The 26,574-nt window shown below is 49.3% G+C and overlaps 3 protein-coding genes across 4 annotated transcripts in view; 2 read left to right on the forward strand and 1 right to left on the reverse strand.

The window, feature by feature from the left end:
• The window catches only part of Rhpn2 (rhophilin Rho GTPase binding protein 2), a 57,008-nt gene extending 47,267 nt beyond the window's left edge, over positions 1-9,741 (forward strand). The window contains exons 12-15 of the mRNA XM_057762800.1: positions 1,016-1,092; positions 1,616-1,762; positions 2,119-2,274; positions 8,319-9,741. Of these exons, the coding sequence (XP_057618783.1) occupies positions 1,016-1,092; positions 1,616-1,762; positions 2,119-2,274; positions 8,319-8,573 (635 nt within the window). The 3' untranslated portion in view covers positions 8,574-9,741. The remainder of the gene's footprint in view (positions 1-1,015; positions 1,093-1,615; positions 1,763-2,118; positions 2,275-8,318) is intronic.
• Positions 9,742-9,746: 5 nt separating this feature from the next.
• Positions 9,747-16,202, reverse strand: Faap24 (FA core complex associated protein 24). Its single transcript, XM_057762801.1, has 5 exons — positions 16,180-16,202; positions 15,483-15,601; positions 14,559-14,698; positions 14,261-14,413; positions 9,747-10,566 (listed from the first exon to the last, which is right to left on the reverse strand). Exons 2-5 carry the CDS (start codon positions 15,586-15,588, stop codon positions 10,318-10,320), a joined length of 648 nt encoding a protein of 215 aa, XP_057618784.1. The 5' UTR covers positions 15,589-15,601; positions 16,180-16,202; the 3' UTR covers positions 9,747-10,317.
• A 230-nt stretch (positions 16,203-16,432) lies between these two features.
• Positions 16,433-26,574, forward strand: part of Cep89 (centrosomal protein 89) — a 44,958-nt gene continuing 34,816 nt past the window's right edge. For both annotated transcript variants that reach the window (XR_009056693.1, XM_057762718.1), the window contains exons 1-3: positions 16,433-16,567; positions 19,645-19,751; positions 24,983-25,141. Coding sequence is in view for 1 of the 2 variants with exons in the window: in XM_057762718.1 (XP_057618701.1) it covers positions 16,529-16,567; positions 19,645-19,751; positions 24,983-25,141 (305 nt within the window). In the remaining variant the exon portion in view is untranslated. The remainder of the gene's footprint in view (positions 16,568-19,644; positions 19,752-24,982; positions 25,142-26,574) is intronic.

Genomic DNA, 26,574 nt, shown 5'->3' on the forward strand with positions numbered 1-26,574 from the left:
CTAGAGTTTCATCCTTAGAGATATGACCTCATCAAGCTGGAATACTGGGCTCTTTTATATCAGTCTTAGCATTTGCCGTCTGCCAGCCGCCATAGTGCACTGAAGATGAGGAAGTAGTTGGGGCTGTAGCTCAGTGGCTAGGGCTTTAGATTCCTGCGGTGTGGCTCAGTGGTAGTATATGTACCTAGAATCCCCCAGGGAGGGGCTGGGGGTATGGCTCAGTGGTAGTATATGTACCTAGAATCCCCCAGGGAGGGGCTGGGGGCTTGGTTCTGTGCACTTCCTAGTTTGTGTAAGGCCCTGGATTTGATCTCATATGCAACCAAAATTCAGAGGAAATTCAAGTTTTTATCTCAGGTGCCCGCATATCAGGTGAGCATAGGAATGCCTGTCAAGGATTTCATTCTGGTGCTGTATTCCCCTCAGCCCAGGAGCTAGACACTAAACTCCATGCTTAGAGCAGACCGGAGCCCACAGGAACCCAGTGTCCTGTTAATGTTCCTAAGAACCAACAGGGCCGTTATGTCACTAGAGGGACTCTGCCTTGGTGATCATGGCTTTCTGACAGCAGTCTCAACCTGTGGGTCGAGACCCCTTTGGGGGGTCAAATGACCCTTGTACAGAGATTGCCTAAGACCATCAGAAAACACAGATCTTTACGTAATGATTCATAACAGTAGCAAAATTGCAGTCATGAAGTAGCTATGACATAATTTTATGGTTGGGGTCACCATAACAGGAGGAACTGTGATAAAGGGTCACAACATTAGAGAAGATGGAGTTGTGACTGGTTGTCTCTGTCCTAGCCCCAATGGTTTAAGGTCCATAGGAAGTGCCCCAGGGAAAAGCATGGTCACCTAGGCCAGGTCTGAGGGGTTTTCCATCTATGCTGCGAGGTGTTTAAGCCAAGGAGACATGGTTAGTGTCTTTGGAGGGAGGTCTTGAGATCTGAGTTTTTCAAGCACTACTTTCTCTGACACGTTTACTTACCCTAATCCATAATCTTCTTCTTTAGCAAAAACCGAACGAGAGGTTGAAATAGCCTCCCCCCAGTTCTCCACAGTGAGAGTCACAGACTTCTTCCAGAAGCTGGTACGTCAACCACTTATTTCGTACATTACCTGAAGACTTTCGCTGACCCTTTGAACTTTTCTCTTTATTTACTTATTATTATTATTATTATTATATTTTGTTTTGAGACAGGGTTTCTCTGTGTAGCCCTGCTGTCCTAGAAGCTGACTCTGTAAACCAGGCTGGTCTCAAACTCATGGAGATCCACCTGCTTCTGCCTCCTAAGTGATGGTATTAAAGGCATGCACCACCATGCCTGGTCCTATTAAGATAATTAGTAGGCGTAGGGGTATAGCTTAGTCACAATGCGCTCCCCTAGCATGCACATATATTTTAAATATACTGGATACGTTAGAGACAGTGTAAATACTGTTCTTATATGATGGCACCAGCACACATTGCCTCTGGTAGGACATTAGGCATGATGGAGCTGGTTGAGAAACAAAGGCAGGGGCATCCCTCGACTCCATGTGTTTGAGAGCAGCCTGGGTCATGTGGCAGTTCCACCGCCAAGCCCTTCACCGCATGACCCTCTCTTCCCAAGGGCCCCCTGTCTGTGTTTTCGGCCAACAAGCGCTGGACGCCTCCTCGAGGCATCCACTTCAAGGTGGAGGAAGGGGACTTAGGTTTCACCTTGCGAGGGAACGCCCCAGTCCAGGTGCACTTCCTGGATCCTCACTGTTCTGCTTCGGTAAGTGGGAGGGCCCACGGGGATTGGGGAGGAGTCATAGTCAGCGGCCTGGACCCAAGTAGCTGGGGGATGGAGTTTTGGGTTTGGCCATGCCAAAGGTTTGACTCTAAGTAAAAGGCATACCTGCCACCACTACCCCTCAAATGAATTTTTGTTTCTTGTAGTCAACTTTTATGCAAATGTCGGGCTGGAGTGTAGCTCAGTGCTGGGGGACCTAATTAGCATATGGATGTACCACACACACACACACAATCAAAAGACAGACTTACACCAATGACTACTTAGACCATGAATCCGGGGATACAGTCTAGAGTTTAATGAGAATCCCTGACATTCATCCAAGCAATTCTTTTTAGCTGGCAGGAGCCAAGGAAGGAGATTATATTGTTTCCATACAAGGCCTGGATTGCAAGTGGCTGACCATCAGTGAAGTTATGAAGTTGTTGAAGAGCTTTGGGGGGGAGGAAGTTGAGATGAAGATCGTGAGCCTGCTGGACTCCACATCGTCCATGGTGAGCGCAGACACCCCTGGTGGTGAAGAATGGGTGGGGGGAGGTCAGTGAGAGAGATTGGCCTTGCCTTGGCGTTGTCAGGCCCCCGTCTCCCACCTGCACAACATGGCAGGAGCCTCTGAGGCCATCCCCGATTCTCTCTGCTCATCATCCTGGCATGAGCTTGCCCTGGGCCGGAGAACTTGAAAACTGACTTTATCACAGGAGTAATGGGATAAAAACGCTCAGTTAGAACCGAACCCAGGTGAGGTAGCAAGGCCAGCTTGGGATACACTGTGAGACCCTGTGCCGGATGGAAGGATGGATGGATGGATGAACGGATGGATGGATGGATGGATGGGTGGATGGGTGGATGGATGGATGAACGGATGGATGGATGGACAGACAGACGGATGGATGGAAGGATGGATGGATGGAAGGATGGATGAATGGATGGATGGATGGATGGATGAAAGGATGGATGGATGGATGGATGGATGGATGGATGGATGGATGGATGGATGGATTAAACACATGGTCGGGTTATGCAGAAGGGCTTAGAGACCTCGACAGTCATTTCCTGTGAGATCTTGGGAAGCGTTTGCCGCTTCTGTAAGCTCAGGTGTGAAGTTAGGGTCTTTGACTGTTTATCCAGAGCGAGGAGGTGTATGCTAAGGCGTCAGGTTCTCTTCTGCGCTTTGCCACACTTTACAGTGTACCCTAGACTGTGCACATTATCACAGCTTTTATTCACGGCACTTTGAGCCTAAGCTTGTGTCTATGGTAGTCAGTGTTCTGTTACTATAACAAGAGACTTGAGGCAAACTCCTTATGAAACAAAGAGGTTTATTCAGCTCACAACTGAGGAGGTTCAAAGTTCAAATCTAGTGGCCCCATTGTTCTGGTTATGTGGTAAGGTAGCCCGCCGGCATCATGGTGGGAGAATGTGGAGGGGGGGGGCGCTCATGGTGGAAAAGAGGAAACCAAAGCTACTAGGGTCTCAGGTCTCTCCCCGGTTGACCCAAGGACCTCCGGGAGGCTTGCATAAAGAAATCAAAGCTTGGATGTGATTTTGAAAAGAATATTAATGTGGTCCAGTGTCCAGCAATGGGAACAAGGCTGACAGCTTGAACTCGTGTAAGTGACGAGAAGGAAAAAGCCATGGAAGAGACATAAGAGGAGTGTGCGAGGGAGGGATGGCTCAACAGCGAAAACCTCTTGCTGTTCCTGCAGAGGACCTGGGTTCAGTCTCCAACACCCACATGGCAGCGCACAATTGTATCTGGCGCCCTCTTCTGGCCGCCTTGGACATTGCAGACACTTGTACACAAACATTTTTAAAAAGAAAGAAAATAAGGGTGTGCTGAGCATAGCACCAACAGGGGCACAGAGTGTTCTAGAGGGAGAGAAGACCTGTAAGACCTTTAAACAAGTGTGCTGTGACCAGAGGGAACTACAGGAAGTGGAGCGGAGGGCTTGTTTACAGGGGCGGAGGTTGGAAACCATTCTGTCTTTACTGAAGGGTGCTGACGTAGTCTGGTGTTTGTTTTAGAAGGAGAACTGCTGCCTAGAGGCAGGCCATGGGTATCTGGCCAAGTGGTGTAGACTTTACGTGCGCACATGCGTGTGTGTGCACGTGTGCTGTGTATGCGAGATGTTCATGTGTAGTATTTGGCAGCTGTGTTTGTTAACTTCATGTTGTTATGACTGAAGTAAGCAACTTGGGAGAGGTTTATAGTGACTCGTGTCTTCAGGGGACACAGTTCGTCACGGTAGGGAGGGCGTGGTGGCAGGAATGGGTCTGTTTGTCCTTACATCTTGGAGGATCAGAAGATATCACCTTCAAGGTGTGTCTGAACAGGCAATCACACCCCCCCCCCCCAGGAACAGAGTTTGTCTGAGAAGAGTTTAAACAGGCAGCCACACATGGTCTTGACCATTGCTAGGAATTTGGACTCCACAGAGCTTGCTCTGCTTCCATGACCAATCAGACATTTATTTCTGTTGCTGCCCTGCCTTTGAACCAGGCGACAAGGAACCAGACACGGTGGTTAAAAGCAGTTGTTTGGCTGGGCGATGGAGGCGCACGCCTTTAATCCCAGCACTTGGGAGGCAGAGAGAGGTGGATGTCAGTGAGTCCGAGGCCAGCCTGGTCTACAGAGCGAGTTCCAGGGCAGTCATGACTGTTACACAGAGAAACCCTGTCTCAGCAGGGGTGGGGGTAGGGTGGGGGATGGACGCAATCATTCAATACACACACAGCCTGGCTGAATTGGAGTTTGGCTTTAATTAGTCAGGTAACTTGGGCAAGTCCACAAATAGCTCTGAAGCTCGATACAGTGTGTGTGTGGGGGGGGAGCGTTTATATCCTTGGGGTCCTAACAGGCCGCTGTGAGTTCGCGTAGGCAAGGTCCCTATGGCAGGCACGAGGTCCACTTGTTTATGTACTAGGTGTGATATTGATGCCCAGCACTGTTATGGTTGTTCTTTGTAGCCAAGTGAGACTTCAGATAAAGACACTTGAGCACTGTTTGCTTTTAAAAGTAGAGTTTCTGGTTGATTAGTCTTAATTACATGTAGGTGTGTGTCTGCGTGTGGCTTGTGAGTTCAGGTGCCTGGTGTGGGAGGCCCTTCTGTCTGTGTGTTGCTTTTATTGGTTAATGAATAAAGAAACTGCCTTTGAGCCTATGGCAAGGGCAGAACAGAACTAGGTGGGGAAAGCTAGGCTGTCTGCTGGGAGAAAGAGGGCAGAGTTGGAGAAGAAGCCATGGAGCCACCACAGGAGATAGAGGTACTGAAACTTTGCTGGTAGGCCACGGCCTCGTGGTGATGCACAGATTACTGGAGATGGGTTGAATTAAGATGTAGGAGTTAGTCAATAAGAAGCTAGAGCTAACAGGCCAAGCAGTGATTTAAATACTATCGTTTCTGTGTGATTATTTTGGTTCTGGGCACCGGGAATGAACAAGCGACCCTTCCTGCAACAGGTGCCAGAGCGTTGGATCCCTTGGAGCTGGAGTTACAGACAGTTGTGTGCCTTTTGACACGGGCCTGGGAACTGAACTCAGGTCCCATGGGAGAGCCACAGGTGCTCTTAACCACTGAGCCATCTCTTGGCCTCTGAACACTGCTCATGACGACTTTCCTTCAAAATCAGATGGTGAGGACTGGGATGTGGCTCAGTCACCTAGCGCTTGCTTAGCATGCCCTGGGTTCCTTCCCAGTGCGGGGAGAACTAACGAAGGGCTGTGCCCGCCCACATCAGCCACCTGCCTCGCTTTGTTGTGACTGGTGGGACCCGTGCTCCTCCCTAGAGCACAGTTTGGGAACTACTGACAGACACAGTGGAAGGAATCCATGTTTTGGAAAGAAGAGCTGGAGCCGGGCCCTGATTGTCAAGCTGTGTGACTTGAGCTGGTTAATACCCTCTCTGGGCTTTCAGGGTTTGGTCAGTAGGTTTTAGGAGTCTGACCAGGCAGTGTTTTCGGAAGTGCTCCATTAAGCCCTAACAGACAAGGTCCAGTAGCAGGGGGCATTCTGTGCAGAAACAACAGAAAAAGAGGCCTGAAAAAGAAGAGAGGACCTGGGATGGGAGCTGACCCTTGAGTGATCCTGGCAAGGTGGAGGCAAGGGAGGGTCTGTGACACATCTCCAAGAATGGGGGTGTGTGCACGCAGACATACATGCATAGCAGAGCCAGCCTGTGTCTGTGAGGCAGGAATGCAGGGTGTGGCCTGGTACCTGGAGGAGAAGGAGTGGAATCTGGGCAGCAGGCGGGAGGGAGCGCCAGGCTCGCTGGAGGGTACCCATGCTGGGAGGTTAGAGGTGAGCAGAGAGGGTGCTAACAGGCATCTAGGAGCAGAGGGCTGATGGGACCAGGGCAAGACAGGGAATGCCGGGTCAGAGGTCGTTATTCAGAGACACAGGGTCAGGGAAATCAGTTAGTTGGGAGGAATATCCTCAGGCTGTTTGAAGCTTTTGAAGGATGGTGGTGGGGGAGACAGGAAGGCCAAGGTGGAATTTAACTGGAGCTGACATCCTGCCAAAGGAGTAAGGAAGAGAATTGACGATTGGGAGAAAGGCCTTGTGATAGAAGGCGGCCAGCCACAGAGCAGGGGAAGGTTGGGAAATACTAAAAGCCCTGCAATCTGCCTCCAAGATTTAGTTCCATTGTCTTTAATGACAGAGTGTGCCCCGATGGAGTCTAGAAAAGGGAGAATCTTGACCTAAAATCACCAGAGTGTAAGATGTACTAGTCAGGGTCACTATTGCTGTGATGAAACACCATGACCAAAAGCAACTTGGGGAAGAAAGCGTTTTTTTGTTTTTTTAAGATTCATTTATTATTTATTAAGATTATTATTTATTATGTGTATAGTGTTTTGCCTGCATGTATGCCTGCAGTCCAAAAAGGGTGCCAGATCTCATTTAGAGATGGTTGTGAACCACCATGTGGTTGCTGGGAATTGAACTCAGGACCTTTGGAAGAGCAGGCAGTATTCTTAACCACTGAGCCATCTCTCCAGCCCCGGAAAAGGGTTTATTTCACTCATGGTTCCATACAATGGTTCATCATCAGAAGCAGTGAGGGCAAAGAGCAGGGAACTTAAGCAGGGCAGGGACCTGGAGGCAGGAGCTGATGCAGAGGCCATGGAGGGTGCTGCTTACATGGCTTGTTCCCCTGCCTTGCTCAGCCTGCTTTCTTATAGAACCCAGGTCCACCAGCCTATGAATGGGATGGGCCCTTCCCCACCAATCACTAGTTAAGAAAATGCCTTATGGGGCTGGAGAGATGGTTCAATGGTTAAGAGCACTGGTTGCTCTTCCAGAGATCATGAGTTCAGTTCCCAGCACCACATAGTGGCTCACAACCATCTGTAATGAGATTTGGTGCCCTCGTCTGGCCTGCAGGCAGAACACTGTATATATATTAAATAAATTAGAGAAAAAAAAAAAGAAAATGCCCTACAACCCGATTTTTTTTTTTAAGACAGGGTTTCTCTGTGGTTTTGGTTCCTGTCCTGGAACTAGCTCTTGTAGACCAGGCTGGTCTCGAACTCACAGAGATCCGCCTACCTCTGCCTCCCAAGTGCTGGGATTAAAGGCGTGTGCCACCCCCCCACACCCCCCACCCCCCCCCCCCCCCCGGCCCTACAACCTGATCTTACAAAGGCATTTTTGGCATTTTTTCAGTTCAGTTTCCTCTTTTCTAATGACTCTATCCTGGGTCAAGTTGAAAAAACTAACCAGCACACAAGAGGACTCATCATAAATATCCTTCCCATATTTTCCCCTGCATTAAAAGAATCAAACAGTAAACGCCAGACCTGCCCCCCTGCCTCCGGCCCTGGCTTCCAGAGTGCAACAGTTACAATGTGTATCCCACCACACTGCCTTTGTTCTTGCCTTACATATTAACTTTTGTTTATTTAGTGTGTGTGTGTGTGTGTGTGTGTGTGTGTTCCATAGAGCAAACGTGAAGGCCAGGGGACAACTTGCAGGCATCGGTTAGTTCTCTCCTTCCACACATGGGTGCCTTTACCTGCTGAACCATCTTGAAGCTCCTCTGTCTGAGCTTTTTAGAGCCTAATTCTATAAAAGCATCAGCCACCGAAGTTTTAAATTTACATCAACCTGATTTTTTTTTACGCTTATTTATTTGTAAGAGCACACCATAGTGTGTGTGTGGAGGCCACAGGACAGCTTGAGGAAACTTTTCCCTTTCCCTCAGACAGGTTCAGAGGTTGAAGTCAGGTTGTTGGGCTTGGTAGCAAGCACCTTCACCCACTGAGCCGTCTCGCCAACCTTCCATCACCCTAACTCCAGAGAAGGGTGCTTTCAGTGCACAGTGTAGCCTCAGACTTGTGGGTTCACGATACAGCATCCGCTGTGACTCAGGCTGGCCTCCAACCCACTGTGTAGCCAAGCCTGGCTGGGAGTTTCTAATCCCCCTGCTTCTACCTCCGGAGTGCCGGGGTTCTGGGTGGCTCGAACCCTGGACTTGTCAGTCCTTCCTAACGGCCTCGTCACAGCTAACACTTTTCTTCTTCCTTCCCCACGGGCAGCATAAGTGTGCCACTTACTCTGTGGGGATGCAGAAGACGCGCTCCATGGTCTGCCTGTCCATGGATGATGATAAGACTGACAAAGCCAAGAAGATCTCAAAGAAGCTCTCCTTTCTGAGTTGGGGTACCAGCAAGAACAGGCAGAAGTCGGTCAGCACACTCTACCTCCCGGAAGTTGGCCTGGCAAGGCCTCAAGCCAAGAAGAAACTCCCCACGCCCTTCAGCCTGCTCAACACCGACAGCTCGCTGTACTGAAGTGGGGAGAGGCGCACCATAGTTCACTCCGCGGCAGACGAGGCTGTTTAAACACCTGAGCCACGACGGGAACGTTCCCCAGCCCCATCTTGTCCGAGTGGGAACTTGCATTTGATGGGCTTATGAGCGTGAGAAGACACCTCTAGAGATGGGTGGGAAACCCAGCTGCGCGGGGATTTTCGCACCGAGCTGCGGTTATTTATTCTATAAAGTTGGGCACAGAAGCGCCTGGGTGACGTGGCTCTTCGTGACGGTCAGGGTTATGATGTTCAGGCACTGTAAGAAATGAATGGGAGCCACCTACCTTGGTATATTTTTGAGTGTCGAGATTTGGAAGGTAATAGTGATTTCTTAACCTCAAGTTCAAATGACCCTTAAACGGGGGCAGGTTAGGGGTGATTACTGAAGCTAGGCTGCTTGGCAGATCTCTGTGAGTTCAAGGTCTGGTCTACGTGGTGAGTTCCAGGACTACCAGGGCTACATAGAGTCCCTGTCTCAAACAAACAAAACAGGCTGCTTTAACTCCTTGGGAATGCATGAGCTGAAAATGGCAACATTTTATGTCATTCCTCCACGATTTGAATGTTATTTCCCAGCTAGAGCTAGAGTCCAGTGCCTTTTTTTTTTTTTTTTGGCCTTGGCTTTTTCCAGTCCAGGATCAGCTTTCCCTCCAGCCGGATCCAGCTGACCAGTTGCTAACACAGCGGTGGTGCTGGGAGATACTGTCTACAGGGTAGATAATATGTTGTTTGATACTCAAAACATTTCTCTTTTCATTTGAAGTAGGAGGTATGTAGCTGTCTTTGAAGAGTCTTGGGTTAAGAAGTAGCTCTGCAGTTTACAAGGTTGAAGACGTAAGCTTTCTCAAGCCGAAACCTCGGCCTGACTTTTTAAGCTGTATCTACCTACTAACTTGACTTTGGGGCTATAGGTTGGATGACCCTGTGACTCTTTTCCGTAGTCATGGTCGACATAGTTTAAGTGATATGCTTAAAGACGTAGCCTGTGCATCTTAATTGGAGAAGTCACAAGGATTTAATTATTTTTCTATTGTGCAATATCTTAAGAAAGCAAATGCCTTTAGGAAAGTGTCTCCACTGTCCCCAGGGCTGTTTGTATACATATTTAAATAAATAGTCGCGTTCATTGTTTAATATTTTTCTTTGCTTTTATTTCGTTTGGATTATTTCTTCTGAACTGTTATTCGTCTAAGGCACAAAATGTTTTTATTGTGTTGAGAGGGGAGGAAGCAGGAATGAAGGAAGAGAGGCGTTTGTTTACATTGGCAGGGACTCCAGAACACGGGTACCTGCCTGCGTGTGCCGAGAAGACCTGAGCTGTGACCCTGACATGGGAACACAGGCACTCCCACAGTGCCCGGTCCTCACAGCCAGCGCCTGGAACCTCACAGGACCTCTCAATGACAGCTGCAAGGGAAGGTGCCCATAGAAACCTGCTCGAGCTGGCTGCTGCTGCTGCAGTGACTCTCTGGCTCTGGATATCCCCTCAGGATCCTTTTCATCTTAGCAGAAAGCGGGTAGTGCCACCCACGGTACCCGAGGCCCATAAGGTCGCTCCTGGACGGACAACAAGGCAGGCGAGTGCCATGGGTCCTTGCTTTGTCTGGTCCTCACTTTGTCTTTCGCTTGTTGCCAGTGAGAGGAGGACATTTTTTTTTCCTTTTTAAACATGAAACCAGACACTGTAGTTTCTGAAGGAGGAAAAGTTAGCTGCGGGGCTGCTGTCACCGCGGCTGGGTGAAGAAGGTGTGGATTTGCTGTGCTACCGCATGTCCGACAACCTCCTGGAGCTCTTGGACGGAAGCGTTACTCAGCTGCTGGATGGTTGGAAACTTCTGGAGCAGAAGAGGAGCCTTAACTTTTCCCACCCCTGGGATCTGCTGCACCGTCTGAACAAGGGACAGCTCGGAGAGCATACACCGCTTCTTCCTGAGGAAAGGGTTCCTGCTGGGCTCCCTGGTTTGCTCCTGAACCTGGAAGGGAAAATTAAAGAAAAGCACATGGGCGCCCTCTGGTGGAGATAGTTTCTGTAAGAAATGTGTGCCTGTGGTTTATGCGTGCGGCGGGTGTGAGTGTCTCGTGTGTGTGTGTGTGTGTGTGTGTGTGTGTGTGTGTGCGCGCGCGTGCATGCGCACGTGCATGGCCGTACTCATGTCCGTGCCTGGGTGTGGGAGCCAGAGACTGACGCTGGGCGGCTTCCTCTATTGCTCTCCACCTTACTTTCTCCTGCTAAGCCCAGGACTCACTAACTTGGCGAGAATGGCCCTTGAGCTCCACAGACCTTCCAGTCTTCACCTCCCCAGCACCAGGGCTATCGCCATGTCCACCACTGGCTTTTTACATGAGTTCTGGACTCTCAGGGACTTGGCCCTCATATCTGTGGCAGCTGCTATACCAACTGTGCATTTCCTCAGCCCCCTTAACACAGCTTTTCCATTTAGGTCAGCGTATGGGTTTTCACATGCCAGAAATAAAAATTCTTAGATACTGGTGAGATTATTTAAATAGATTAAAAAAAAAACAAAAGTAAACCGGACAGTGGTGGCGCACGCCTTTAATCCCAGCACTAGGGAGGCAGAGGCAGGCGGATCTCTGTGAGTTCGAGGCCAGCCTGGTCTACAAGAGCTAGTTCCAGGACAGGAACCAAAAAGCTACAGAGAAACCTTGTCTTGAAAAATCAAAAAAAAAAAAAAAAAAGTAAAAAAAAAAAAATTTCAGAGACATGTTTAAAACAGGAGCTGTAGCAGCTTGCCTAACGAAAGAGAAGCCTGAGTCACACGAGGTAGTGTGTACCTGCAATCTCAGCACTGGGGAGGCTAAGGCAGACATAGCTCTGTGAATCTGGGACCCTGTGTCAAAGAGCAAATTAGGAGGTACCAGGGGTGTGACGACAATCTGACTATGACACCTGCCACTGCTAACAAAGCACATTGACTGAAGAGGACAAAGGTCGCCGATATTCTTCAGTTAAGAGTGAGAGCAGCTGTGTGCCCCTGCTAGGACTTCTGTAAGTTCTCAAAGGAGAAACAGACCTTCCAGCTGGCGGCGGTTACAACCTTCCACCCAGGCTGACGTGAGCATTCTCCTACAGGCGGAAGACTGGAGGTGGTAGAAGTCAGGACGCCATGACCTGCCTGCATTTCCAATTTACTTCCCAACCCTAGGTGCTCATCCACTTAGCGGCAGTAACCCAGGGGCCTGTGAGGGCTCAGCTGGTCAAGGTGGCTGCACACGTCTAGAATCCAGGCAAAGGTGGAAGGAGAGAGTGGACCCCACGAAGTTGTCCTCTGACCTCTACAAGCATGCCATGACATGTGTGTCTATAGTGCACGCAAATCATGATTTTAAAAAATAAACCTTAGTAACACAATAACTCACATACCAAAAAAATACTCAGGCCCTATCCTGGTCAGAGGTAAACCGCAGATATCACATTCCCCTCCACAGCCAGGAACTGAGCTCGGCCTCAAGTGGTCTACCTCAGTTAGACATAATCTAATCCTGTCACTTTTTTTTTTTTTTTTTGAGACAGCCTTACTGTGTAGCCCACATTAGCCTCAAAAGCTGGGATTGTAGGTCTGCTCCATGAACTTGCCTCCCGACACCATTTCTATTACTTAATGTATTTATTTGTTTGACTTTTGCGAATTGTTATTGGGGCTTGTCGTAGGTGGGAAATGCTCCCTTACATTATTTGGGGGAGGCGTGCATGTGCCATCGCGTGCAAGCAGAGGTCAAATACAGTTTGTGGGAGCAGACTCTCTTCTTTCACCGTATGTGCTCTAGGGATGGAACACATGAGCTTCAGGGGGTTCACTTCAGAGCGAGCCCCACTGAACAACTAGCCAGCCCGTGACACTTTTGCAAAGGTTCCCCAGAAGAGCCAGGTATGGCATAATGCCAGACTCCCAGTACAGGAAGCTCACGTAAGTGGACTGCAAGTGTGAAGTCAGCCTGGACTTCGTGAGAAGCTGCAAGCCATCCCGGGCTCCATAGTGAGACCTGGTATCCAAGAGCAAACAAGCTCCCCAGGAAAATGTGACGAGCAGAAGGACTGAACGCTCAAGAGCAGAGCAGTCAAGACACCAATGACATCTACTTTTGTTGTGTGTGTGTATTCGCGCAGGGCATGCACGTTTGCATGCATGCAAAGACCAGAGGTCAATCTTGAGTGTTCTTCAGGCTCCATCCGCCTGTGGTTTGAAGCAGGGCCTAGACTGGCTGGCCAGCAAGCCACAGGCATCTGCCTGTCTCTCTCCCCAGGGCTAGGATTACATGTGTGTCGTCAGTCCCAGCATTTTCACAGGGGTTTGGAGAGGTCAGACTTAGGTCCTCATACTTGTGTAGCAAGTGTTCTAACCACTGAGCCATCCCTCAGGCTCAGGATTATTTAAGAAATAAATGCGGGGCTGGAGAGATGGCTCAGCAGTTAAGAGCACTGACTGCTCTTCCAGAGGACCCGGGTTCAATTCCCAGCATCCACGTGGCAGCTAAAAACTGTCTGTAACTCCAAGATCTCGCACCCTCACACATACATGCAGACAAAACACCCATGCAAATAAAATGAAAATATTAAAAAAAGAAATAAATACAGTAAGTCTATACACAATGGTGGTAAATATTTGTGATTCAAAGGACTAGGGAAGGAGAATCAGGAGGACCAGGAGTTCAAGGCCAGTCTGAGCTACAGGAGGTGCTATGGGGGAGGGGGACACCCCCAAAACAAAGAACAAACCAAGAAAGTGTGATACTTAAACAATGGCATGCTAGAAAGAGACAAAGGGGCTGCCAGCTGCCAGTTTCTAGTAGTACAAATGCAGGATAATGATAGTGCCAGGGCAGCCTGGAGGCCAAAATCAGAGCCCCAACTCGTTCCCTTTGTAACCATCATCAGTGCAAAGGTTTCACGAAATCAGAGAGAGGTGTCACTTGGTTGGCAGAGCGTTTGCCTTGCATGCGGTAAGCCCCGGGTTCAGTCTCCAGCACTGCCTAAAACCCAGTGTGGTGATACACGCCTGTAAGCTCAGCTACAAGAGACCCAACGTCAAAATTATTTTGAGAAGGCCAGGTGATGCACACCTTTAATCCCAGCACTTGGGAGGCAGAGGCAGGCGGATCTCTGAGTTCGAGACCAGCCTGGTCTACAGCATGAGTTCCAGGACAGCCAGGGCAACAACAGACAAACCCTGTTTTGGAAAAGCAAACAAACAAAAACAAAACAAAAGTGTTTAGGGCTGGAGAGATTGTTCAGCAGTTAAGAGCCCTGGTTACTCTTCTAGAGGACCAGGGTTCCATTCCCAGCAACCACATGGCAGCTTGCAACTCAGTTCTAGGAGAGCTGGCGCACTCACACAGACATACATGCAGGTAGAAACACTAACGCACATAAAATAAAAATAAATCTTAAAAAAAAAATACTTAGAGAAACCAACCCCAGTATAAAAAAGGCAGCTTTGGATCCCAGCACTCGGGAGGCAGAGGCAGGCGGATCTCTGTGAGTTCGAGACCAGCCTGGTCTACAGAGCTAGTTCCAGGACAGGCTCCAAAACCACAGAGAAACCCTGTCTCGAAAAACCAAAAAAAAAAAAAAGGCAGCTTTGGTAAGGATCAGAGGCAAATGGAGACTCTCCTGGGCGGGATGTTGGAAAGGAAGAACCTGGTACTTACCAGCTGGATAATGAGACAGGAGGCTTCCAACTGGTTGGCCACTGGGAGCAACACCATCCCAAGGTCGAGCACAGTAAACTTCTGGACTGCTGAGAAGTACTGGTCACTTATCTGTGTTTTTTCAACTATTACGATCCCTTGAAGATGTCCAGACTTCAAAAGAAAAGACAGCAAGTGATTTGGTAGCACACTTCCTTTTAAAGTTCAGAAACTCATCCCTTAGGGCTTGGGAAGGTTGAGAGGGGTGATGGAGATGCAGGGAGATGTTGGAGTTTGGCACCTCGGATTTGGTACTTACATTTCTAACACGAACAAGTCTCTTTCTGTAGCCATGTCCGGCCACCAAATCCGCCTCAGTGACATAGAGAATGCAAGATCTGCTGGACAGGTAAAAATCTGCCGATGGCAGACCCTCCTCAAACATGAGTTTAACTTTTCCTTAAAACACAGACAAGAAAAGTGATTAGGAATTCCAGATAATAAGGAGTTATCTGTTGCTACAGTGAGAATGTGCTTGTATGAAGACTCATTTTTAAAATGTGTGTGTGTGTGGACACGTGTGCACATGTGTGCAGGTACCCGGAGAGGCCAGAAGAGGGCATCAAATTCTCTGGAGCAGAATTAAAAGCAGTAATGAGCAGCCCAATGGGGGTCCCTGGGGATGGAGCCATCTCTAGGGCCTCTTTTTAATTAAATATATCTTTGGTTTTTCGAGCAGGTTTCTCTAGCTTTGGAGCCTGTCCTGGAACTAGCTCTTGTAGACCAGGCTGGCCCTCGAACTCCCAGAGATCCGCCCGTCTCTGCCTCCCGAGTGCTGGGATTAAAGGCGTGCGCCACCACCGCCCGGAATTGATGTATATATTTTACTTGCATTTATGTCTGTGCAAACGTGTGTGTCTAGTGCCCCAAAGCTCAGAAGAGGGAGGAGTCTGAGCCACCACGTAAGTGCTGGGAATCAAACCAAGGTCCTCTGCAAGAGCAATCCGTCCTCTTAACCGATAAGCTATCTCTCCAGTCTCATTCTATTTATTCATTTATTTATTTAGGGACAGGCTGTCATAGTCCTAGCTGGCCTCCAACTTGCTATGTAGCCCAGGTTGGTCTCCAACTCAATCCCTGCCTCAGTCTCTGGAGGAAGGAACATCACCATCCCCAGCGTTCCTCCCTCCCCTTTAATGTGATGGGAAGAAAGGAGTATGACAGAAGGCAGCCACTCACTAACCTTGCAGCTCCTGAGCCAGTTGGGACCCGCGCCACTTCTCATTAGCCACAATATGCCCCAGTGGCACGTGCACGGGACCTGTACCACCCGGAGAGTTCCTTTCCATCCGCGGTTTTGGTCTAATGACAAAAACACAAGACCCCACTAGAGCAGGTTCTACACTGAGTCCCGGCTTCTCTGGGAGGATCTGCGGAGTGGCTTTTGAGTCACTGATTTCTATCAACCGAAATCAAAGTTCCAGAAATTTCTTCTTTTAAGAAAATAGGCCGGGCGGTGGTGGCGCACGCCTTTAATCCCAGCACTCGGGAGGCAGAGGCAGGCGGATCTCTGTGAGTTCGAGACCAGCCTGGTCTACAGAGCTAGTTCCAGGACAGGCTCCAAAGCCACAGAGAAACCCTGTCTCGAAACCCCCCCCCCAAAAAAAAAGAAAATAATACTAGGTCTTATTATGAAGCTCGGCTCTCTACTGACAGCTGGCTGGTAGCTCAGGCTGGATTCGAATTCAGCGCGCGCCACCACGCCGGGGTAAATCCAGAAGAGTCCTGTCGTAGTCAGTCCGTTCCTCCTTTTAAGCACCTTCTTGAGATTTGGTGTCCTAACAGGGCGCTGAGGGTAGTTCCTCTGCCCATTCCCTATGAGAGCCTGAACCAGCAGGGACGCTCACGGTGCCGGGATCTGGAATCTCCGTGCACAGCACCTGAGGCCATGCCACTTCCGTGTTCCCACAGTCCGGTCCTCCTTTTTTTTTTTTTTTTTATTTCTGCCCGCCTTCTTCAATGTCGGATTGGCTAATTTTACAAGATTGACTTCTAGTATAACCGGTAATAGAACGGAAGACTCAATTTGCCTCCTCATTGGCTGGAATTTGAATGACGCCTTGTTACGTTGTCAAGAGCAACGGGTAAGAGTAAAATTGACTTTGATTGGTCGAGACTCAGAACAGAGCCAATGGGAGGCATGGTTGTTGTGAAGTCTCTGGGTCCGCGGGAGCTGGGCTGTCCTGCTAGTCCCGGGCCGGGTACCGAAGCCCACATCCCACAATCAGGATGCTCCTCAGCTTCCGCAGGAACCGCCGGAGCCAGTTCGTGAGTAGGGCATGCGTTTTCAGGCCTGATGTGGGAGCTAGGCGGTGGCACTGCCCGAGAGCATTCAGTTCCAGAAGCCCTGACTTCGTGTTCCAAAGAATCCTTCATCTCCAGAGTCCGCTACGTCCAGGAATCACTGTCTCCCCGTCAGGATTCTCCCCTTGGCCGGGAGTTCACCCCCGTCTTACTTAAAACTGCTCCGTGGTCGGATATCCCCGCAGGGAAGTCGTTCTTGCTTCCTCCCCGCACCACGTACTCGCCTTAGCAGGTCGATCGCATTTGTCCATCCTTAGGTCATGCCCACCCCGACCTCGGCCTCTGTCCATCTGGACTGCTTCGTAATCAGCTCTTTCCCAGGTTCTCTGTTTTCACCTCAGAGGTTTCCGAGATTTGCTGTCTGCAGAGCAATGACGGGTACTTTTAAACCCGCAGATCTGAGCCTGCCACTGCCGTTAGTAGAACTCCCTGTTCCCCGCCCCACCACACCCTCACTCACTCTCCAGATACACTGGCATTTTCTATTCCTGTGTCTGGTTGTGTCCTTCCAGATCTTCTTAAGACCACTGTGGCCGGGCGATGGTGGCATACGCCTTTAATCCCAGCACTCGGGAGGCAGAGGCAGGCGGATCTATGTGAGTTCGAGACCAGCCTGGTCTACAGAGCAAGTTCCAGGACAGGCTCCAAAGCCACAGAGAAACCCTGTCTCGAAAAACCAAAAAAAAAAAAAAAAAAAAAAAAAAAAACAACAACAACAAAAAAAACCACTGTGCCACCGTGTGCCATGTGTTGTCTTCCTAGACTCATTCTCTGATCTCTTGCTGTGTTATTTTTCTTCTTCTGTTTGGTTTTGAAACAGGGTCTTAACTGTGTAGCTCAGGAAACTCCCCACAATCCTCTTGCCTCTGCCCCCGAGTGCTGAGATTTCGGTTTTATGCCATCACACGTGGCTTTCACTCATTTTTCTAGGATTTTGACTCCAGCAAGCCATGGGCGCACACACCCTTCCCTCCCACTACAATCTGTTAAATCATGTCAACTTGATTTTGTGGTGCTCGGGATCCTTTTACTTTCAGGCTAGGAATAGTAAGTATAGCACACACCTTTAATCCCAGCACTCTGAAGCCAGGGATAGGCAGACATCTGTGAGTTCAAGGCCAGCCTGCTCTGTATAGTGAGTTCCAGACTAATCAAAGCTACACAGTGAGACCCTGTCTCAAGGGAGGGGGAAAAAGTAACTACTCCAGGCCCTTTTGGGACACTAGGCAAATATTCTGTCACTGAGCTACATCCTTATTGCAATAACCTTTTAAAAATGTATTTGTAATTATATGTCTTTTTTTTTTTCCCCCAAGGAAGGGTTTCTCTGTGTAGCCTTGGCTGTCCTGGAACTCACTCTGTAGTCCAGGCTGGTCTTGAACTCACAGAGATCTGCCTGTGAGTGCTGGGATTAAAGGCACATGCCACCACCGCCCGGCTTTGTGTGTCTTAAGTGTGAGTTTGTGCACTTGCCCGTGAGTGCCTGTGGAAGCCAGAGGCATTGGATTCCCTGGAGCTGCAGTCACGTGATGTTGGTGTTGGGAACTGGACTCGGGTCCTCTGGAGAGTGGTATATGCTCTTAACCGCTGGGCCATTTCTCCAGCCCCCAGAAATAACTGTAAATGACCTCTTTCCTGGTCAGTCACCTGCCACTATGGTTCTGTCCGTTCTCTTGCTCGTGTTGTCCCGTTTCCAGCGTAGAGGCAGTGATGACCCATTCGTCATGACTGTGATCCCGCCCCCCAGGGAAACACTTGATCTCCTGAAGGGCTGGAGAGATCACTCGGTGCTTAGCAGCACTTGTTGCTTTGGAGCACCTCCAGCCTCCATATGGTGGCTCACAACCCTCCGAAATGCCATTTCTAGGGGATCTGATGTCTGCTTCTGACCTCCACAGGCCCAGGCATGCATGTGATGTGCATACATATGAGTAGACAAACATTCATACACATAAATAAATAAATCTTTTTTAAAAAAGACAAACAAACCCCGAATGAACCTTTCTCTCCTTGGGCCTTGATTTCCCTTGCCCCTTGCTATTTCACATAGTTCTGTGTTCTGTAACACCCATGTGGGTGTTTTCCCACTCTGTGCCCACGAGGATGAGGGCAGAGCATCTTCACTGTTGTCATGGCAGCCTGCCTCTAGCAGGTGCGAGTTGAGTGGCTGATGCTCAGAAAACATGGGCATGGTTCAGATGCTCAAAAGACACCCCCGCCCCCATGTCCCTAAAGCGGAGCGGGGTTCCCTCTGACTTCCGTCATGTGTATGGACTCGCTTTCCTTACTGCGCATCTTCAAGATGAGCTACCCAGAGTCAAGCTCCTATTAGACCTGAGTCAGTATGCTCCCTTCTAGAGCTGCTAAGGGAAGACACCTGTGTCTCAGGGTTGGGAAGGCCTGGGTGACTTCACTGGGGACAGTCCTGTGCGTTGGAAGCCCGGAAGGGAACGGTCAGTGTGTTAACGACTTTTTTTGTTGGCCGTAACCTGATGAGAAGTAACCTGTGGGAGCAGAGGTTTAGTTTGGTTCCTGTCGTAGTGGGGAAGGTGTGGCAGGGGGTGGCTCCGTGGTGGCAGGAGCGTGGAGTGGGTGCTGCCTCACATCTGGGCAGACGAGGAAGCGAAGAAAAACCAGTGCTGTTGCTCAGCTTATGTCCCCTTTCTTCCGCCTGAGACCCCTGTCCCATGAGTCGGTTCTCTTCATACCTAGGGTAGGTTATCCCAGCTCTGTTAGTGCTCTCTGGAAAACAGAGACCCCCAAAGGTGTGCCTTGTCCTGCACCCGATGTTGACTAACCCAGCCACGCCGGCCCTTGAAGTCAGTTAGGAAAGCTGCGGTGAGGGAGAGAACGAGAGGGCTGCCTTGGTGGGCTGCGTGGTGGTGTGCCCTGCTGTGTGCACTGCCTTGAGGAATGGCAGTTGGGAACGACAGGGGACAGGACTGGATCCCTGGTGTGGCCTCAGCTTGGGAGGTGGAGGTGGGGCGGGACCCAGTTGATTTCCTCCTCCCAGAGATCTGCCTTGGGTTTCGTTTGTGCAGAATCATATCATCCATGGCTTCCTCCCAGCAGCCAGCATTGCTCCGAAGCCAGCTGTGCCACGCACACCTCCTCCCCGAAGCCCCAGGCCGTCTCCAGAGAGACCCAGGTAGGTCTCAGGACCATCAAGTACTGAACCCTGGCCAACAGGTCACAAGTAGAGGGGCTAGAATCATACCCTTGGCAATATTTACCGCTGTTCCATGGTACGTAATCCAGCTTCTCTAAGGAATGATGTACGTACTGGGGGTCTGTGTCCCCCAGTGTAGATCTCAAATTTCATGACTGGGTGCAGTTGGTGCTTATTAAACAGAGAGCACCGAGTTTAAGTTAATCCTGCCTTCCTCCTTCTCTCCCTTCTTTCTTTCTCCAGGGAACGGAAGCCAGGGCCTTGCCTGTGCTCTGCATCTCAGCCATGTGTTCCTCAGGTTAATAGTGCTTTCAGGAGAACTACGCAAAAATGTCTTTCTTTCTAGATACAGTTCTGCCTTGTGTTTGTTTGTTGTTTTTCAAGGTGTTTTGTCTTTGTAGCCCTGGCTGCTCCGGTACTCGCTCTGTAGACCAGGCTGGCCGCAAACTCAGAGATCTACCTGGGTCTGCCTCCAGAGTGCTGGGATTAAAGGCATGTGCCACCACCTCTGGCTGCAATTTCGCCTCTTAAAAGAACCACTTTGTGTTAAAAGAAGGAACATGTTTCCTGCCAGGAACTGGTGTTCCTCATCTCCTTGTGCTCGGTGTACCAGACAGCCAACTCCCTTTCCATTCCTGGGACCACTGCGTGTATCTGTCAAGATTTTAGACACTAGAAAACTTTAGACTTGTTTTGTTTGTTTTTTTTAATAGGGTCTTGTAGCCCAGGTTGACTTGGCATTCAAAGCCATTCTCCAGCCTCAGCCTCCTAAGAGCTGAGTTTATAAGTGTGAGCCACCATGCCTAGCTAGTCTGATTTTTTTTTTTAATTGTTGCTGTTCTTTAAAATTTTTAAATTTAACCAGGCAGTGGTGCCGTGCGCCTTTAATCCTAGCACTCAGGAGGCAGAGACAAGCGGATCTCTGTGAGTTCGAGGCCAGCCTGGTCTACAGAGCAAGTTCCAGAACAGGCTCCAAAGCTGCAGAGAAACCCTGTTTTGAAAAACAAAACAAACAAACAAACAAAAACCCAAATTTAAATTATGTGTATATACCTGTGCCTTTGTGTGTGTGTGTACTTGGATGCGGGTACTCTTGGATCCAGTCCCTTGCAGCTGGTGCTACGGGTGGTTATGAACCACCCAGCGTGGTGCTGGGAACCAAACTCAGGGCCTCTGCAAGAGCAGTGTGTGCTCTTTCACCTCTGAGTCCACATCTAGTCTGTTTCTAAGCCATAGAATGCAATGATTGAGTTATTAACTGTTAGTAAGAAATAATATTGCACTCCAGGGTGCCACTCTGTTTGGTCTTCTTTGGTACTGGTATGTTCTGTGCCTTTGATTAGAACGTAAACTCTGAAGGGCTGGGCACAGGACTTGCTGAGTCAGCATTTACCCAGCACACACGAGCTCGTTCCTGGATTCTGGCCCTAACACTGGAGTAGGAACAACCTCTGCGGTGTTCTGGTGTTTGATATTTCCTGCAGCGCATAACACGGATAGCTGTTATTAGTGAGCCCTCTGTGCCAAGTGGTCTAGTGAGCACTCTGTGCCTCTGTCATCTTCTGGGTAACTCTGTGAGAGAGCCTTGTGCGCCTCTATATTTGGGGTCAGCTGTGAGGTTCGGATGTTGATCACTGGCTTCAAATGTCAGGGCAGCAGGCCCACCCACTACAAAGGTGGTCTGTCCAGCTCATCAGTGTTTGTGCTGTGTCATTGAGACTTAAGGGTTTATGCAGCCTGAACAGTAACTAGAGAGTTAGCTTCTCATTCATTTGTCAGCAAAGCAAAGAAATATTGCTTCGTAGTAAGCATGTTGTGGGCTCGCTAGGAAATTCTTCCTTTTTTCCTTCTTTCCTTCCTTCCTTCCTTCCTTCCTTCCTTCCTTCCTTCCTTCCTTCCTTCCTTTCTTTTTCTTTTCTTTTTTTTTAAATGTGCATTGATGTTTTGCCTGTGTGTGCATCTGTGTGAGGGTGTTGGATCCCTTGGAACTGGAGTTACAGACAGCTATGAGCTGCTGTGAGTTGGGAATTGAACCCAGGTCCCCTGGAAGTGCCGCCAGTGCTCTGAACTGCTAGGCCAAGTCTCCAGCCTCTTTTAAAAGAATCTTTTATTTTTGAAGTGATTGCCGGACGGTTTCCCAGTTGGGTTTATGTTCCTACTGCATGTGAGTGTCAGTTACCTCCTGCCCTCACCAGCGTCTGGTTTGGCCAGTTTGCTCGGAAGTGTGGATCTCAGTAGTGCAGGCTGATTCGTTTCCCTCCACACGGACTGCAGGTTTTGGAAGGTGATGGACATCTATGGCAGCTAAGGTATAGAGACTGTTGGCTGCCTCATCTTCAGCATACTTTCTTGGCAGTTCCGCACAGTTAGGGACAGGCTAGCCCTTATTCGTTTAGCCTTGGGGTGCATTTCTGGTCTCTTTCAGGAGACAGTTTCTGGGGTGTGCTTGTGAGTGTTGCTGCTGTCCTACCCTTTGTGGGTGATAGGCCCTGCTTGCCACTGTTTATCGTGGGAGCCATTCTGCCAGGTCTGTGTTGAAAGGCCAAGGGTTAGTTGTTTGTTGTTGTTGTTGTTTTTAAATTTTTGGGCATTCAGTGGGTGTAGTTCCGAGGTGATAGGGAAAAGCCACTCAGCTCCACCTGTGCTCTCACCTAACAATAATCAACGTGTCACTCCAGACTTCTTCCTTGTCGCAATTAATTCTTCAGTGGGTGACAGCTGGGTCTTATCTAAGACAAGTAAGTTATGGACCTAAAGGTTGTGTCAGATCCCTCTGGTGGGGTACTCAGCCCCCACCACTGCCTGGCCCCCACTTAGAGACCAGACGTAAGCCTGGGTAGTTTTGTCCCTGTTCTGACTGGAGGTAAGCCAATGAATTCACAATCATGCCTTTATGTTGGGTTTGATAGAGTGGCTCACAGATCCTAGGGAAGATACAAAACACAGCCCTTGGAACAAGAGATAGTTTATCCTGAACTAGAAATGAGTGGCCCTGGCCTGGGACCAGGAGCCAGGTTCTGAGCTGTGAGTGACTGTGGTGCTGGGTCATGGCTCTGGTTACCTTGGATGGCAGGTCTCAGTGTGGAAGAAGTTAACTTCTGTACGTCAGCAAGAGGAGGTTTTAAAGGACCCAAATAGGGCGAGGTGTGGAGAGGGCCCAAGCACAAGTGTTTCTGTCTCTGTGGATCTGTGGAGTTGAGATGTGCTGTTCTCGCCTTCCTGGAAGTCCCCACGTATTCCACAGCCTCCCCAAATGACTAGCTTTTGGGGAAATGAGTGCTGGTGGTGGAAGCCGGTGCCCCCCCTCCCACTGGTCTTCTGTGTATGGAAGCTTCAGTGTGTAGGTGCAGCCGATGCAATGATTGACATTGGTCAATACCTCCAGCAGCCAGCCCTGCTCCCCCTGCCCAGGGTAGGGGATGGGACCTGGCTGGTTCCCCTGGCAACCACATCTTGTGGTTGTGTGGGGACTTGAACAGCTCACCTCATTGTTCTAAGCTCAGGTGTGTTTGAGAAGGCTGGCTGTAAATAATACAAGGCTGCCTCGTACTGCGATTCTCTGGAGCTGCTTCAAGGCTCAAGGGCAGAAGGCAATACTTAAGACATCCGTAGGTAAGATTAAGGGTTGCGGGTCTGTGAGCCAGAGCAAGCTGAAAAATAGGGTCGGTAACAGAGCAGCACTAGGGATGGTGGGTACCATAGCACTCGGGGGATGATGGGTACCATTGCACTCGGGGGATGGTGGGTACCATTGCACTCGGGGGATGGTGGGTACCATAGCACTCGGGGGATGGTGGGTACCATAGCACTCGGGGGATGGTGGGTACCATAGCACTCGGGGGATGGTGGGTACCATAGCACTCGGGGGATGGTGGGTACCATTGCACTCGGGGGATGGTGGGTACCATAGCACTCGGGGGATGGTGGGTACCATAGCACTCGGGGGATGGTGGGTACCATAGCACTCGGGGGATGGTGGGTACCATAGCACTCGGGGGATGGTGGGTACCATTGCACTCGGGGGATGGTGGGTACCATAGCACTCGGGGGATGGTGGGTACCATAGCACTCGGGGGATGGTGGGTACCATTGCACTCGGGGGATGGTGGGTACCATAGCACTCGGGGGATGGTGGGTACCATTGCACTCGGGGGATGGTGGGTACCATTGCACTCGGGGGATGATGGGTAACAGCACTCGGGATGATGGAGTTCTTTGTTTTGTTTTGGATTTGTTTTTAGTGTGCGCATGTGGGGTGGATGTGGTTTATATACGTGTGAGCATGCAGTTTGTCCAGTGGTATCTTTCTCTGTTCTCCGTATTGGCCTGAGACAGGTCTCTCATGGAATCAGAAGCTTGCCTTTTTGCTGGGCTGGCTGGCCAGCGAGCACTGGAAATACAGATGTGTGTTTTAATTGATGGGTCTTTTTATCATTACAAGTCATCTGTGTATGTTTATTTACATATGTATATATGTGTATACTGAAAGTCAGGATCTCACTATATAGACCAGGCTTATCAGGAACTCACCATGTAAACCAGGCTGGCCCCCAACTCACAAAGATCCACTTGCCTCTGCCTTCCAAGTTCTGAAATAAAAAAATGTGTATCACCACACCTGGTATAAGTCTTCCTTTATCTCATTCTTTTATCTCATTCTATTCTTTCATTTTAATGAGAAAACTGTTTGAATATAGGCTTTGCATGTCTGAGTATGTGGATTGACAGCCTGGTGTTGTCACATCTTACCGACTAGAGAAAGTCTTTTTTTTTTTTTTTTTTTAATTTATTTATTATGTATACAATATTCTGTCTGTGTGTATGCCTGAAGGCCAGAAGAGGGCGCCAGACCTCTTTACAGATGGTTGTGAGCCACCATGTGGTTGCTGGGAATTGAACTCAGGACCTTTGGAAAAGCAGGCAATGCTCTTAACCACTGAGCCATCTCTCCAGCCCCTAGAGAAAGTCTTTACAGATCAGTTAAACTGCTCTAAGAATGGACGGCATAAATTTGACTCCTGCAGTCAATGTGAGAATGAGATGGGGGATACCGATAGGCTCTCATGGGTGTCAACGAGATGGGCTATCCTGGACTGTGAGCAAGCTGTCAGCGGCTAATCAGTCGCTGCAGTGGGTTAACCTTGTCAGTTCAGCCTACAACTTGAATGTCCGTCTGTTCCTCAGTGCGTCTGGGATGTTTCTGTTCACAGGTCTGCTCTAGCTGCGGTCATCCTGACGACCACACTGACTGGACAGACGGTTGCCATTCCCCAGCCTCGCCAGAGGTCCCTGTCTGAGAGTGACGCCTCCTATGTTGAAAAGGATAGCATCATCGAGCCCTATGCCACCACCTCAGAGCTGAGGCTTCGGTAGGGACATGGTATAGCTATGTGTCCTCTCGTGGTAGCAGAGGGCAGCTCCAGGGCCATGTGGTGATCATGGTCACCAGGCTTTCGTCACTTGTGTCCAGGAGGCACTGACAGGGACATTAATTGTGCTTTGATTGTTTTTGTTTTGTTTTGTTTTTGAGACAAGTTCTTCCTGTATGGACTCGGATGGCCTCAGACTGTATTCCTCATGCTTTCGCTTCCCAGGCAGGCAGGATTACAGCAGGGTGCCATGGGATTTTACATTTCCATCTTGACTCTAGCCAGTCCCAGTGGCTCTAGAAGCTAGGACGGGGGCCTGACATAGACAACGTAGCTGGACCAGTATCAAAATGAAATCTTAACTCCATTTTGAAAGCATCTCGTTTTTCTTCTAAGAATTACGCTTTGGCTAGATTGAACTAAAAATATGGATGTGATCATAAAGTTCACCGGAAGGAGAAAGGATATAAAATTATCAAAGGAAGAGAACTGGGTTAGCCCTGCCGTATCTTAAAGCAGGCGCTAAAGCAGCAAGAGAAGCATAGGGTCACTCGTTCAGAGCAGAGGTGAGAGGCGGCCCTGACAGATCGGGAGAAGGTACCGCCACTAGTGTGGTTTGAAAACCAATCAGCACAAACCACACCCCGCTCAGTCCCTTGGGGATGAAAGGATTGTTCCAGATGGTCATCTGTTGAGACCGTGAACTTGAGTGCCCTTCTGCTGCCGTGTACTTCTAAACTAGGAATTTAGAAGGCGAAATAAAGGCGGGGTGGGGGCGTGGGACCTGGAAACTGTGGTCCACATCTGTAATCTTAGCATTTGGGAGATGGAAGTTCAGGGCCATCCTTGACTGTATAGTAAATTTCAGGGCAGCTTAGACTATGTGAGATCCTGTTTAAAACAAAAGCCAAACAACAAAAGTCGTTATTTTCCAGTTCTAGGGAATCAGTCCTACGTCTTTCTACATGCTAGGCAAAAGCTGCCCCACTGAGCTGTGCCCCCAGCCAAAAGTCTCCTTCTTTTAATCATCTATATGTTAAAAAGTGTACATACTCAAAACGAAATTAATAGAACAGGGTAAATACAGTAAACATGAAAGCCAGTTTGTTTTGTTTTTGTTTTCAAGACAGGGAATTCTCTGTGTAGCCCTGACTGTCCTGGAACTCACTCTGTAGACCAGGCTGGCCTCGAACTCACAGAGGTCCACCTGCCTTTGCCTCTCGAGTGCTGGGATTAAATTAAAGGCATGTGCCACCACAGCCTGACTGAAAACAGGGTTTTAATTTTAGTAGATAAAGCTTGTTTCAAATTGGACACACTAGAAGCAAACAAACTACAGAGGGACAATTAACAGCAGAATGGTGGCTCAGGTAAATTACGGGAAATTGTTCAACTTCAGTAAGAAACACACACATACACACACACATGCACAC

Source organism: Chionomys nivalis, chromosome 2, assembly GCF_950005125.1.
Source record: "Chionomys nivalis chromosome 2, mChiNiv1.1, whole genome shotgun sequence".
Lineage (NCBI taxonomy): Eukaryota > Metazoa > Chordata > Mammalia > Rodentia > Cricetidae > Chionomys > Chionomys nivalis.